This window comes from Octopus bimaculoides, chromosome 4, assembly GCF_046866305.1.
Source record: "Octopus bimaculoides isolate indiv1 chromosome 4, ASM4686630v1, whole genome shotgun sequence".
Taxonomy (NCBI): Eukaryota; Metazoa; Mollusca; class Cephalopoda; order Octopoda; family Octopodidae; genus Octopus; species Octopus bimaculoides.
Window position 1 is genome coordinate 42,654,372 of NC_142931.1, and position 14,507 is coordinate 42,668,878.

Consider the following 14,507-nt stretch of genomic DNA (forward strand, 5'->3'; position numbering starts at 1 on the left):
TACCTGTGGAAGAGGTAGACCCAGGAAGACCTGGGATGTGGTAGTGAAGCACGAACTCCGAACATTAGGCCTCACCGAGGCAATGACTTGTGACCAAGACCTTTGGAAATATGCTGTGCATGAGAAGACCCAGCAAGACAAGTGAGACCATAACCCGTGGCCTTTACCAGGGGTGTAGACAGCCCACTTATGCGTACCTTTCCTTCTTTGGACACAAAACCCTGCTTGCGAAGACTTGATGAGGCAAGTGAAATTGAAATCGAAATTGAACCAAATTCGATGACTGGTACCCATGCCAACCTTCCTTCATTGGACACTAAACTCAGCTTGTGAAGACTTGTTGGGGCAAGTGAGATCGAAACTGAACCAAATTCGATGACTGGCATCCCTGCCAGTGGAGTGCTAACAGCACCATCCGAGTGGGACAACTGCCAGAGCAGCAGTCTCGCTGCTGTGTTGGTGGCACGTAAAAAGCACCATTTGAGCGCTATCATTTCCTGCTTTGCCTTACTGGCACTTGTGCCGGTGGCATGTGAACAAAGCACTGGACTGACTCATGTGCAGGTGGCACATAAAAAGCACCCACTACACTCTCGGAGTGGTTGGCGTTGGGAAGAGCATCCAGTTGTAGAAACTCTGCCAGATCAGATTGGAGTCTGGTGTAGCCATCTGGTTCGCCAGTCCCCAGTCAAATCGTCCAGCCCATGCTAGCATGGAAAGTGGACGTTAAATGATGATGATGATGATGATGATATATATATATATATATATATATATATATATATATATATATATATATATATTGTGTATATATATATATGCATATGTGTGTGTATATGTGTGTATATATGTATATGTGTGTATATGTGTGTATATATGTATATGTGTATATATATATATATGTGTGTATGTATATATTTACTTATATATATGTGTGTAAGTCTATCTATATATATCTCAACTATGTTTAATGAATTGGTTGAAGGTGATTATGAAAATATAATGTAAAATAAATTCATGGTGAATATTTGTCTCTCTACCCCATGCCACAACAATCAGTGTGAAGTATGGGTTTTTGAGCTTCATTAAAGGCTTAACAAGCATTTATTGTATCTCATTTGTTTGGGTATTGTTGTTGATATAACAGTGAACTATATTTGATTCACTAATCTCTATTTTTTTTTTTTTTTCATTCTTTGCCAGGCTACCAAGATGGTCATTGAGAAGGAAGCACCAGGACTATCTGTTGCAATGATTCAAAAATCCCTTGAAATCACTCCTATGGCTGTGCTATCTCGGTATGAAGGCATTTTTCTTTATATTGCTTTAACTAAGTTAGGACTTGATGCAAGAGAGATATGACTACCATTTGGATTGCTGCCTTGACCATCATTGTCATTAATTTCGTTAGTATCATTCTTGTGTTCATAATTCTTATAATTACTACCATATTCTACAGTTTCTTACCATCATCAACATTACCATTTCTTATTTGTTACCATGAATGTCCTTTTTAACCTGTTAGTTACCAGCACCATTATTGTCATCATATGATCATTACCATCACCATCATCACATGGTTATTATCATTATCAACACATGGTTGTTATTATCGACATCATTATCATCTCATGATTGATATTATCAACATCATTGTCATCTCATGATTGTTAGTCAACATCATTGTCATTTCATGATTGTTAGTCAATATTATTGTCATCTCATGATTGTTATGATCAACATAGTTGTCACCTCATAATTGTTATTGTAAGCACCATTGTTATTCAAGCTCTCCCTATTAACTCATTAATTTTTTTTACATTAAAACATAAAATATTGCAATTTGTATGTTTGCTTTCCCTGTGCGTGAGAAGACCCAGCAAACCAGGTGAGACCAAAATCCAAGGCCTCTGCCAGGGATGTAGCCAGCCCACTTATGTGTACCTTTCCTTCATTGGACACTAAATTCCGCTTGTGAAGACCTGTTGAGGCAAGAGAAATCGAAATCGAACTAAATTCGACGACTGGCACCCATGCCAACGTCTCCTTCATTGGACACTAAACTCGGCTTGCGAAGACCTGTTGGGGCAAGCAAAAGCGAAATCGTGATGGCACCTGTACCAGTGGAGCACTAAGAGCACCGTTCGAGTGTGATCGTTGCCAGTGCCACTGGACTAGTTCCTGTGCAGGTGACACGTAAAATACACCATTTTGAGTGTGGCCGTTGCCAGTATTGCCTGACTGGCCTTCGTGCCTGTGGCATCTAAAAACACCCACTACACTGTCGGAGTGGTTGGCGTTAGGAAGGACATCCAGCTGTAGAAACTCTGCCAAATCAGATGTAGCCATTTGGTTCATCAGTCCTCAGTCAAATCGTCCAACCCATGCTAGCATAGAAAGCGGATGTTAAACGATGATGATGATGATGATGATATATATATATAAATATGATAAACTTCTTTCATTTTCCTTCTACTAAATCCACTCACAAGGCTTATGGTTATCTGATGGTTCTGGCAGCCATAGCAGACAATTCTCGTCTGTCAATGATATAATTACAAGTTCTTTTATGCACCACAATTCCACATGAAAGGTTCTCTCAAGGTAAATAACACAGTAACCTGTGTCCTGACAGAACCTCTGCATTAAGTTAGAAATCAAGATTACTGTATAGAAGATAATTGTCCAAGGTGCCATGCAGTGGGATGAATCCGAAACCAATTGGTTGGGAAGCAAACTTGCTAACTATACAGCCATACCTACATCTAGCAATTTTTGTGTCTAGATATATCCAGAAGTGGTGCTCTGGTGGCATGATACAATTTTCATGCATCAAGCTTGTAACCTGGTTTCAATTTTTATTTCTAGCTTCTTCCTTGTACTTCGTTGGTTACGACGATGAGTGTTCCAGTTCATCCAATTGATGGAACAGCTTGCTCGTGAAATTAGCATGCAAGTGGCTGAGCATTTCACAGACACATATACCCTTAATGTAATTCTCGGAGAATCAGCATGACACAGAGTATGACAAGGCTGGCCCTTTAAAATACAGGTGCTACTCATTTTTGCCAACTGAGTAGACTGGAGCTATGTGAAATAAAGTGTCATGCTCAAAGACACCACACATCACCAGGAGTTGAACCCACAACCATATGATCATGTGCTGAATACCCTCAGCACTAAGCTATGTACCTTCTGAGCTTCTTCCATTACATCATTGTTGGGAAGTGTATGAATGTTGCAACTTATTTTCTTTTCTTAAAATCCTCAAACTTCCTGTCTGTTAGAAAATTTTATCATACATGAGTATATCTAATTAGCTTGGTTAATGTTCTTGATATATCTGTTACCTCCATAGATTAGTGTGTGGTATCCGTGGTCAGACCCTAATAATAAACTTGCCAGGCAGTGCTAAAGCATCTAAGGTAAGATATATGCTTTATTTCAGATTTGGTATGCACATGCACACGCATTTAAACACATGCACTTAAACATTTGTAAATAAATATGTGTTTTAAGTGAATAAAAAAATCTTAATTTTTAGAAAATACACTGATGTCAAGCACAAAGCAAACATAGACCTTTTTAACATAGACCTTTTTAACCTAGACCTTTTAAACATTCTTTGTTGTTCAGCCCTGGGCCACTTCTGATTTAGCAGACCTCTGATCAAAGGCGTTCCATCATGTCATTTTGGGAATATGTCTAGGCTTACAATGTCTAATATGACTTTTATTCAAAATAGTTAGCTGTGATTTGGATGCCTTTTCAAGTAGGTTGATTTATAGAGCTAATCTCAGCTCATTTTAACTTCTTATGCTTCTACTAGTTCAGTAGTACTAGTAGACATCATCATAAGCTTATGACTGGTATTATCATAAGCATCTTGACCACAACCAGTGATATTCTTACAACCAACTATATACCATTAAAATGTCATGATGATAAATTTATGAATAGTTATTAAACAATCTCTCCCAGCAATCAACCAGTTAATGTATCGCTTTGTCCCATACATTTAATTGTATGATCTAAGCTGCTCTTGAAAAAACTGAAGCCCTTGTACAGACCTGATCATTTTCCATCATTCCTGAACATGAATTCAGAGCATAGGGATCTAACTAAATACTGCAAAACATTTATCCCAGTGTTTTACTGATTTTTACCTCTCCATCTCTTTACTCTGTGCCAAAATAATGATGATGTTTGCTTTAATAAAAGGTAGGCACAGATATGGGCTTTGTGATTAAAAAGTTCACTTCCCAACCATGTGGTAACTTTCTATATATATATATCATTTATTTTCTTAGATAAACGCACGAATATAACTTCGAGTTTCTCTCAAGAAAATATAGCTCTCACCACTGAGTGTACCTTTAAGCAGTTGCTCAACATGCTAGAAATAGTAGCTAGTTCTCCTTTTGTCATACATTATGGAGTTGATATGGGAATACATATTGTAACATAAATAGAAATACCTACGCATGAAAATTGGCTAGGTGGTCATAAGTTTCTTCTGTTGGGAGTGACCTGCGGCGAAACCACCAGTCTCATCACATATTATTTGCAGAGTTATGTTATCTTAGATTGATCGGTGCAAGCGAGATAATTCACAAAAACCATAGAGGTATTTATTGCGAGTTGTGTCCCTTGCCTGTGATGTTGCTCCATGTATCAACGATATTCCTGAGGGAGTCTTATCTCTGCGAGTGTGAGAGGAGTCAATGTTTGATGTTATTGTGATCTTAATATGACAGCAATGTTAACATTTTATATGTTCAAACGTGCCTGTTTTGTATCCTAGTTTTAGTTTTTCCAGTTCTTGGATCAATTTTCTTTGCTTTACAAACAGTATAAGTTTGACCATTTTGCACTTGTCTTCTTTATAAGGCCATAATTATTAAATAATATACTTTTCATTATGCATCTCTCTAATCGCCACCTTTGTGAGTACAAAATTATAATTATAATTGCTACATGTTTGTATCATAAGTCAATTATTTAATTTTTTTGGTTTAGTTCAGGTGAGACGATTAAGACATCCCCTCCATGACCATCCACTCCTTTTTTTTTTCCTACATGACGAATCTGAGGCTATGTTGTCCAATGTGCCATTGTTGCTATTCAATCCCAGTTCATCCCTGATTCAGCAAACCTACTATCACCAAAGACACTCCAGCTTCTTATTCAATATGTCTTCCCATTTTGAAAATCATAGAATGTGCTTTGATGGAAATTGGCTGTTATTCCAGTCACACTTGGGCAGTAAACTTAATCTGTCGCCCATTTTAACAAAATTGCTTTCTCTTGTTTAGCTTTAAAAACAAACTAAGGCCCCTGTGTAATGATATCTTGGTGTACTACTTTCTACTTCTGCTATACAAGTCATGGTTTGTTTCTTTTTTTCTTTCCATCAATTGTAGAGGTTGGACATTCAAAGTCCAAAGCTGCTGGTCTTCTTGTTCAGACAAAGCTGTGTTTAACGCAATTGCTCACACATATATATATATTATATATACATGTACATGTGCACATTTACATGCAGTTATTTCTTCTTTTCTTTGAATGTACCGAGTTTCTTTCCAATAGGTAACTTATCAAATATACTGATGAAGGGTTACTTATTTCTCTCACTGTGTTAGGGATCTACGCAATAACCGTAGTTTTGTGATCATGACTGTACAATTTAGTTCCAAGTACAGTCATGAGCATATCTTTCTCTCACACCTACTTTGTCTCCTTTGTGGAGGCACAATGGCCCAGTGGTTAGGGCAGTGGACTCGTGGTCGTAGGATCGCGGTTTTGATTCCCAGACCGGGCGTTGTGAGTGTTTATTGAGCGAAAACACCTAAAGCTCCACGAGGCTCTGGCAGGGGGTGATGGTGGACCCTGCTGTACTCTTTCATCACAACTTTATCTCACTCTTACTTCCTGTTTCTGTTGTGCCTGTAATTCAAAGGGCCAGCTTTGTCACACTCTGTGTCAGGCTGAATCTCCTCCGAGAACTACGTTAAGGGTACACGTGCCTGTGGAGTGCTCAGCCACTTGCACATTAATTTCATGAGCAGGCTGTTCCGTTGATCGGATCAACTGGAACCCTCGTCGTCATAAGCGACGGCGTGCCAACCAACTTTGTCTCCCTTAGAGAGAGAGAGAGAAATTTTAGTTTAAATGTTTTGCAGATACAGCTTAGCTCAGATATTAACCAGTTCTGTCTTGATCTTTTTGCATTTACAGGAAGACCTAAAAGGAATTAATAGATATTATTACTAAAACCGTGGCCCAATTATTGGATGTGAAAAAAAATCTAATAATGATCAATAATTATAACATTATTGCTTGTATAATTTTGCTTTTCAAATGCTTTACATAAGCAATATGTAATAGTGTTTTGTTTAAAAAAATTCTTGTCTCATCACATTAAGTATGCTAGCACTCGCTCTGGAATTTGTTTTACACATTGCAGGTATCTTTAGGATTCATCCCCACTACTGCAGCATTTTTTAGTTTGCCAGTACTGCCAGACTGGCCCTCGTGCCGGTGGCATGTAAAAAGCACCCACTACACTCTCAGAGTGGTTGGTGTTAGCAAGGCCATCCAGTTGTAGAAACTCTGCCAGATCAGATTGGAGTCTGGTGTAGCCATCTAGTTCGCCTGTCCCCAGTCAAATCGTCCAACCCATGCTAGCATGGAAAGCGGACGTTAAATGATGATGATGAACCCACTCCGTGTTCACTCACTATAATCCTATATTTTTTCTGTTAATCTATATTCCATATTGTCTTTCTAATTTCTGATAGTAACTGTTAAACTAAGTAATAAGGTTTAATTAGACCAGAACATGTCTAGAGTTGTCACTTTGCTACTGAAGATGAAATTCACTTCTCACAGCATTCTATTATTAATAATTTTAAATTTACTTAAATTCCAAGATTGTCTTCATGAGAATGTATTTTAATAATGAATTACAGTGTGTAATTTAAATTTAATGGAATGTCTTGGTTTACACATACAAGCATAGTTGTGTGGTTAAGAAGTTAACTTGTCAACCATATGGCTTTGTGTTCAATCCTACCACACAGCAACTTGGGCAAGGATCTTCTACTATAGCCCTGGGTTAACCAATACTTTGCAAAGGAATTTGGTGGATGGACACTGAAAGAAGTCTATTGTATATATATGCAAACGTGCGCATATGTGTTTGTGTGAATATTTTAAAAGTACACTGAGCTACATTTATGGATGGTGACCTCACTATTTCTAACTAGACTGCAGCTATATTTTTTGACTTTTCCTCTCAACAATGGGTAGTTTCCCCTCAAAAAGGGTAGTTCTACCCTTTTGTGTTTCCCAGGATTAAAATAGGCAAGAATAGGTGATAGGAAGAACATCGGGCTTTTCATGTTGCAAGCATTCCTGAATAATTTACCTAGTAATTTCCATACAAGTATGTGCATATATGCGTATTTACAAATATATCTTTGTATTTATAAATTTATCTTTGTACATATGTCTGCATATTTGTGTCTGTCTGCATGTATATATTTATATTTGTTCTGCATGTGTGTGTATATCATGCTTGCACATATGAGTATACACTAATATTAACACACGCTCAAACCACATGAACTCCAGTATTAATTTCAGTCTGGTATTTATTTTATTGATGTTTATTGCTTTATTGGCTGTCTTCCCAACCACAGTTTTGAGTTTAGTCCTACTGCATGGCTCTTTGGTCAAGCGTCTTCTACTATAACATTGATTTGACCAAACTCTTGTGAGTTGATATAATGTGTATGTCTCTTCTAGTTTTTAATTATCTAAAAAATCCTTTTGGTTTAGTTGTACGGAACGTTTTTCTGGTATTTTTTATTCTTTTACTTGTTTCAGTCATTTGACAGTGGCCATGCTGGGGCACAACCCGTTAGTCGAAGAAATTGACCCCTGGACTTACTCCCTATAAGCTTGGTGTGTAATTTAGCTATTCAGCAGAAGAGACTGCTAAGTTTCTTCTGCTGAACAGCTAAATTACTTAAACGCACCAACATCAGTTGTCAAGCAATGGTGGTGGTGAGACAAACACAGACACACACATACATACCTATGACGGGCTTGGAGATAGTGGTGATGCTGGCTGGTGCGATTTTGTGGTTTGCTGGTATGCTGTGAGAGATCCAGCAGACCCCTAACTGGTTCCCTGATCTTAAAGGTGTAATGTGGATGTGTAATGATGGAGTGGCTGGTGTGGTGGTGATGCTAGCTGCTGCGGTGATCTTTCTCACAGTATTTCCTGGTAGACAATATTTTGTGTGTATGTCACACCACGTTTTTGGCCTTGTCTGTTATCCCAATTGAGTGTCATAACTCTTACTTTGATATTGTTCATAGCTCCTGCTCTTGAAAATGCGACATATAAGTGGCCATGATAAAATATCGGTTGAGGCAAATGTATTCAAACTTTTTCAAATGTTTGTCATTGAGCCTTATTAATTGTCATTGAATATGCAAGTCGAAGTGGAAACTGAAGTCTGTTTAGTGTGAATAGAATATTTGCATCACTTAGGCTAAGTTTAATTCTGGGAATTAGAACTGTACATCCTCTGTTGGAGCCTGTTACCAATGATGCCTCTACACAATATTCATGAAGTCTTTGCACTTTCATATGAGTTCCATTACATAATCCTTGACTGATCAAAAGATTTCTTAGCAGCATTACAATAGCCCCTACCTTTAAGTTGAGGCAATGAGGAGGCATATCGGATGGAGTGAGTGAGTTTATGAATTCAAATGGATAGTTCTGAACCTCCTCTTCATTATTGTTGGACACTGAATCTGTGCTTAAGTATGTTTTAAGTGCCTCTGGTATAATATTAAGAACTGTTTTATTTATTGCAAGACAGTCAGAATTTTTAAGAGATAAAATTACTTGTTTTGCCATTTCTTCTGGCATGCAGTTGTTGAAAATTTCTGGGTACAAATGTACAAATTGAAATGCAAAAGAATTAAATAATAAATGGATTTATGAATGAATGTTTGGTTATTGCATTTATTTCCACACTTATTATTGCAAACATGTTTTAACTAACCTATACTATACATACACTCAAATACATTCATATATATATGTCTCGAGTTGTAGCTGTAAGGCCAGCCTTATCATATTCCGTGTGAGGCTGAATCTCCTTGAGAACTACATTAATGTTATGCATGTCTGTGGAGTACTCAGCCATTTGTGAGTTAATTTTATCCTCGTGTGGTAATGAAAAGTGAAATTGACAGCCAATATTTGCTGTGTCTATGTATCTATGAACTTTTCTTTGGATTTATGTATCTACTGACTCTCTCACTTTCTCTCTTTCTCTTTCTTTGTGTCACTCTTCTCTCCCACTTTTGATTTAACAATGTGTATATGTATCCATGTATCTACTTCTCTTGCGATGTGATAAACATTTAAAAACAAAATGAATGCCATCACCACTCACTGTCTCTTTCAGTCTCTCTCTTTCTGTCTCACTCTCTCACTTTGTCATTCTCTCACTTTCTCTCTCACTTTCTTTCTCTCTTATGTCCTCTCTGAAACATTTAAAAGCACAAATTGAACACCGTCACCACTCATTGTCTCCCTCACTCTCTCACTTTCATTCTCACTCTCTTTCTTTCTCTCTTACGTCCTTTCTGAAACATTTAAAAACACAAAATGAACGCCGTCACCACTCACTGTCTCTTTCACTCTCTCTCTCTCTTTCTCTTTCACCTTCTTTTTCTCTTACTTCCTTTCTGTCCTCCTGTCTCTCACTTTGCCACTTCTTTGAAGTAAGTGTGATGCACACAACAGGTATGTGCAAAAACAAAAAGTTAGCGTTGGTAATTTATTTAAAAATGGAATTTCCTTGAAAATTAAACCTGTGAATCCTGAGTTGAAAATCTTTATTTGGCACTAAGAAGTCTTAAAAGTTAATTAGCGAATTAACCATTTCTGAGTTTGTATGCATGTTACTGTCTCTGTATTTCACACCTGTCACATATATCTTATTTTACATGGGAACATCTAGTTTTGAAAGAACCTCGAACCTTCAGATTAGGGTAACAATGCTGAGTTATGCTGACAATGACTATTGTAACTGTTTAACTCTGGATCATCATTGCCATCTACCATGATAGACCAAAGGCTCTTGGTCCTGCTCATGTTCTGTTGCTATATAGTGTATATGGCATTATCACAATTTTGATATCTTAGTACAACACATGTTATGATAACAGCCACAGTGGAAATACAAATGCATGGTGATATCAGTGCAAGATTTTACCCTCAGGTCTATGGTTACAGACAAAAAGCATTTCAGCTACTTTGTTTTTGTACTTGGTTTGCAAGGTTTTTTTTTTTTTATGTGAATTCATGTATTGAAACAAATTTTGTTGTATCTAGAGAGAGATATTCAACCAGTTAACATTTTGGCTACCTTTGTCTTGAAATTGAAGGTGGAAAACTATGCTAAAGAATATGGTGATAGGATGACAGTGAAAATCTTGAGGCACTTCTAAACACTGCCTGCTTTTTCTTGCAATGTTCTATGTACAGCAGCAATGCTAAGAGAATGGAGGAAGCAAGAACAGTTTGAGGCCGTTAAAAAAGTGTAAAAATAAACCTTTGTTGTTCAGCCACACATTGACTAGAACTAAAGGAAGAGTTAGAAAAATACTGTTTGATAAATGTGAGGAATACAAAGAAATGCATTTCTACCAATATAAATAATTAATAATGCCAGGAAGTAAAAAAAAAAAATAAATAAATGATACAAGGTTTTGCTGGAACATAAGTTTGGTGTTACCAGTTCATGAAAAGGCAGATTTTGTTAATGTGTGCAAAATAACATTCATTGCTAAAAATATGCCAGTAGATTACAAAGAAAGAATATTAGAATAAAATGCTTTCTGCTGTATACCCAAACTAATATTTTTTTTTTTGTGTGTGTGATGTTTTACTATTGTATTTATGTACAATATGATATTTTCACTGTACATGACTGTTCTTCTTGGCTGATTTCCTGCTTTATGTTTAGCTATGCTGGTAACTTACTTTGTGCACAAATGTTTTCTACTGATTCTATGCAGCTATTGTTTTTCTTTGCCATGTTTTATAATTGTATTCATGTGTGATATTTTCGCTGTAAATAACTGTTCTTGTCTGATTTCCTGATTTACCGATATTTTCATCTCAGCTGGTAGCATGCTTGTTATTAAATGTTTCCTGCTATAGTTAAGCTCTTTTCTTGTCTTCTTTGTAAATTACAGTAGTATTGTTGTTAAAAAGATATTTCTAGTCTATTTGCATGTTTTGCTCTTCTTTTATATGGCACCATCATCATCATTACATTGTTTTCCACGATGTTATGAGTTGGATGTGTCATCACAGGTAGTTCTTATTTAGAATTACTGCCATCTAGATGCGTCAGGAACCATTTCTCATTTTCATATTTACTTTGTGGCAGGGTTTTTATATCTGGATGCCCTTCCTATTGTACTGGAAATATTTGTGTGTGACATTAGCATTGTGGAAGTTGTTTTACTCCCTGTATTTCTAAAAAGTCCTCTCTTCCTTGCATTATCTCTGTTTCTTCCTTTCTTTCACACATAACTATGTGGGGAGAGAACCAGGTTAAGAGCATAGCAAATAAGTGGGAGAAGCGAACCCAAGTGATAGGAGCAAGAGATGATAGGAGAGAGAGAGAGAGAGAGAGAGAGAGAGAGAGAGAGAGAGAGAGAGAGAGAGAGAGAGAGAGAGTTGCATGATGGTTGATAGAAGCAGTGCAACCAAAATGATATGAGAGAGTGAAGAAAAAGAGCCAAAGTGGGAAGGTGATAGAGGAGAGAAAGGAAAGGAGAGAAGCTGGGTGATAGATGGAGTTCTGAAAGTGAGAGTGTTGGGAAAGGTAGAGAGAATTAGTGATGAATGTAAATAATGAAGGAATAATGAGAGAGAGAAGTGAGAAATAATGCAAACTGATAATGAGGAGAGAATCAAGTATAAACAGTTCCATTGTGATGTCTTCCCTTGTTAGACATGAGAAGTGATTAGGAGATACTGAGGTGTATTACTAGGAAAAGGGTGAGAGTAATAAATGAGTAAGTAATGAAGAGAGAGGGGAAATTGGTAGAGGAAGAATTAATTTGAACACAATGGTTGGGAGACACTCAAATATATTTTACACCTGAATCTCAATCATCACGATCGTTTTCGTATGTTTGTCCATTCCTGCATTGATTGAGTGGATCTTCTCCAACACAGTATTTTGGGCTCGTTAGGTCAGGTTAATCTTCATTACTTTGTCCCTGGCCATCCATAATCTCATTTTTTCATTGTATACAATATATGTGAGCACAAACACATGCTCACACAACATTTTCATTTTATGTACTTTTTCAATGCTGGTGCGAGTTAGATGTCGCTGTTCATATCTACTTTCATTAGGAATTACTACCCTCCGAATGGGTCAGAGGACAAAATCTCACTTGTATGTTCTATTTCAGCTTGGTTCTTATGGCTGGATGTTTTTCCAATCACCAATCACTTTATAGAGTATAGTTGATACATTTTATCGTGGTACCAGTACTAAAGAGGTTGTCATGTCTTTGACAGATCTAAAGCATTTCTCTTGATCCTATATTGTCTCTACTTGTTTGCCAATCACTTTACGAGGTGTACTGAATACATTTTATGATGGCACCAGCACAAGAGAAGTTCACTTTGGGGCTATCTCACTAAACTTCTCTAGTCACGTGGGGGTGTTCTGATCCCGAGATTCTCACATTGTGTTTGTTCAGTTTCCCTGAAAAATGAAAGGTTACCTTATCACTAAAACAAACTCGCTTGAGGAATGTTTCATCTTCAGAAATTAGTTGTAGCATGTGAACTGCCAACTCTCTTCGTCTTGGTTTATCATTTGGCTCAATTGCCTGTAGGAGTTGCACTTTGTAAATGTACAATCACAGGTTCGTATGTAGGATCTTATGAACTGTTTAAAAGTGGTGGCTCTAACTGTCTAAAAGCAGTATGGATGGACTTCGTGGGAGAACGAGAAAAGTTTCTCTTACATGATCAATGTTTTCCTCGGATGTTCTTGGTTGCCCACTCCTCTTTCTATCTAACAGTGTCCTTATCTCCATAAATTTCTTGTGCTGTGCACGAATTAACGGACGTACTCTGTTCTGTAGTTTCATTGAGTCTGCGTATCTGATTTTGTCTCAATAAACCATGATACCCATTGCGCCTACTCTTGAGGAGTAGCCATTTCTTAGGGGGTTCATTAAAAAAAAATGCCTCTTTAATCTGCAAGATGCCTGACACACAAAAATGCATTGTGATTAAAAACTTTGAAAACCACTGAGTACAATAGAACAAGTCTGATTAAGATATCTTATCAATTGCCTTTGCAATAATTTTTTTAAATTGTAAAAAGAATTTTATGGACACCCTGTATATGTATATATATTTCTATATATATATATATATATATATATATATATATATATATAGTTGAAATTTACAAAAAAACAAAAGACGAAGACAGGTGTGCAAACAACAAGCAGGTGTATTAGTTTGACACATATGTATATGTGTGTGTGTGTGTATGTAGCCTATGTAAATATATATGATTTGTATGTTGTACACTTGTAGGGAAAAGTAGTATTTGGAAATCTATGAAATTGTAGAAACTGTATATTATATCATATTCCATATATTGACATTTTCACAATTGTTTCATTTCACAACAGGAATGCTTTAGTTTTATTGCTGTTGCTATTCCCCATGCCATCAATGTATTGAAAGATGAACATGGTGAAGTAGCTTCAATGCATTATTCCATGCAACGAAATCGCTGTTCACATGATGAAGATTCAAGCTGCAAAAATCAAACCAATCCGTTGCCAACCAGTTTCGGTCTCAGGGACAAGGTAAAATATTTAAAACTTTTATTGATATTTTAATTTTCAAAATCATAATGCTTGCCTGTATTCAATGTTTGTCTTCTGTGCCAGTATGTGTGTGTGTGTGTATATATATATATATATATATATATATATATATATATATATATATATGCCACTTTGTAATATTGTTGGCTTGTGATATCGTTCTATAGTACAGAAATGTTCTATATAGTATATAGTGTAAATGTAGCATGAGCATTCAAACATCGTCACTATCCTTTTAAAATTTGCTGCATTTCACATTAAATTTTTGGTTCTTTAAAGTTATCTTGGTGTAGAAGATGATGTACCTGCTTTGGCTTTTAATTTTGGTATGAAAATTTCAACTTGTATGCCAGAAAATATGGTGAGTGACCTAGGGCTTAAAATACGTGTCTCTTATTTTTACAAAATGTATGTGGAAAGTGCAATCAGTTCTGATTGAAAACGGATATCATTTCTACTATATCATTGAGAAGTTAGAGTTAAAAAGCACTCCTCTCTGTAAAAACGTTTGCAATTCCAATCAGAAATTAGAT

At 36.5% G+C, this 14,507-nt stretch overlaps 1 protein-coding gene across 1 annotated transcript in view; it reads left to right on the top strand.

Annotated features, from left to right (window-relative positions):
- LOC106878507 (gephyrin-like) overlaps positions 1 to 14,507 on the top strand; it is a 120,298-nt gene that overhangs the window by 17,695 nt on the left and 88,096 nt on the right. The window contains exons 5-7 of the mRNA XM_089350663.1: positions 1,204 to 1,298; positions 3,359 to 3,425; positions 13,774 to 13,953. Coding sequence (XP_089206789.1) covers positions 1,204 to 1,298; positions 3,359 to 3,425; positions 13,774 to 13,953 — 342 coding nt within the window. The remainder of the gene's footprint in view (positions 1 to 1,203; positions 1,299 to 3,358; positions 3,426 to 13,773; positions 13,954 to 14,507) is intronic.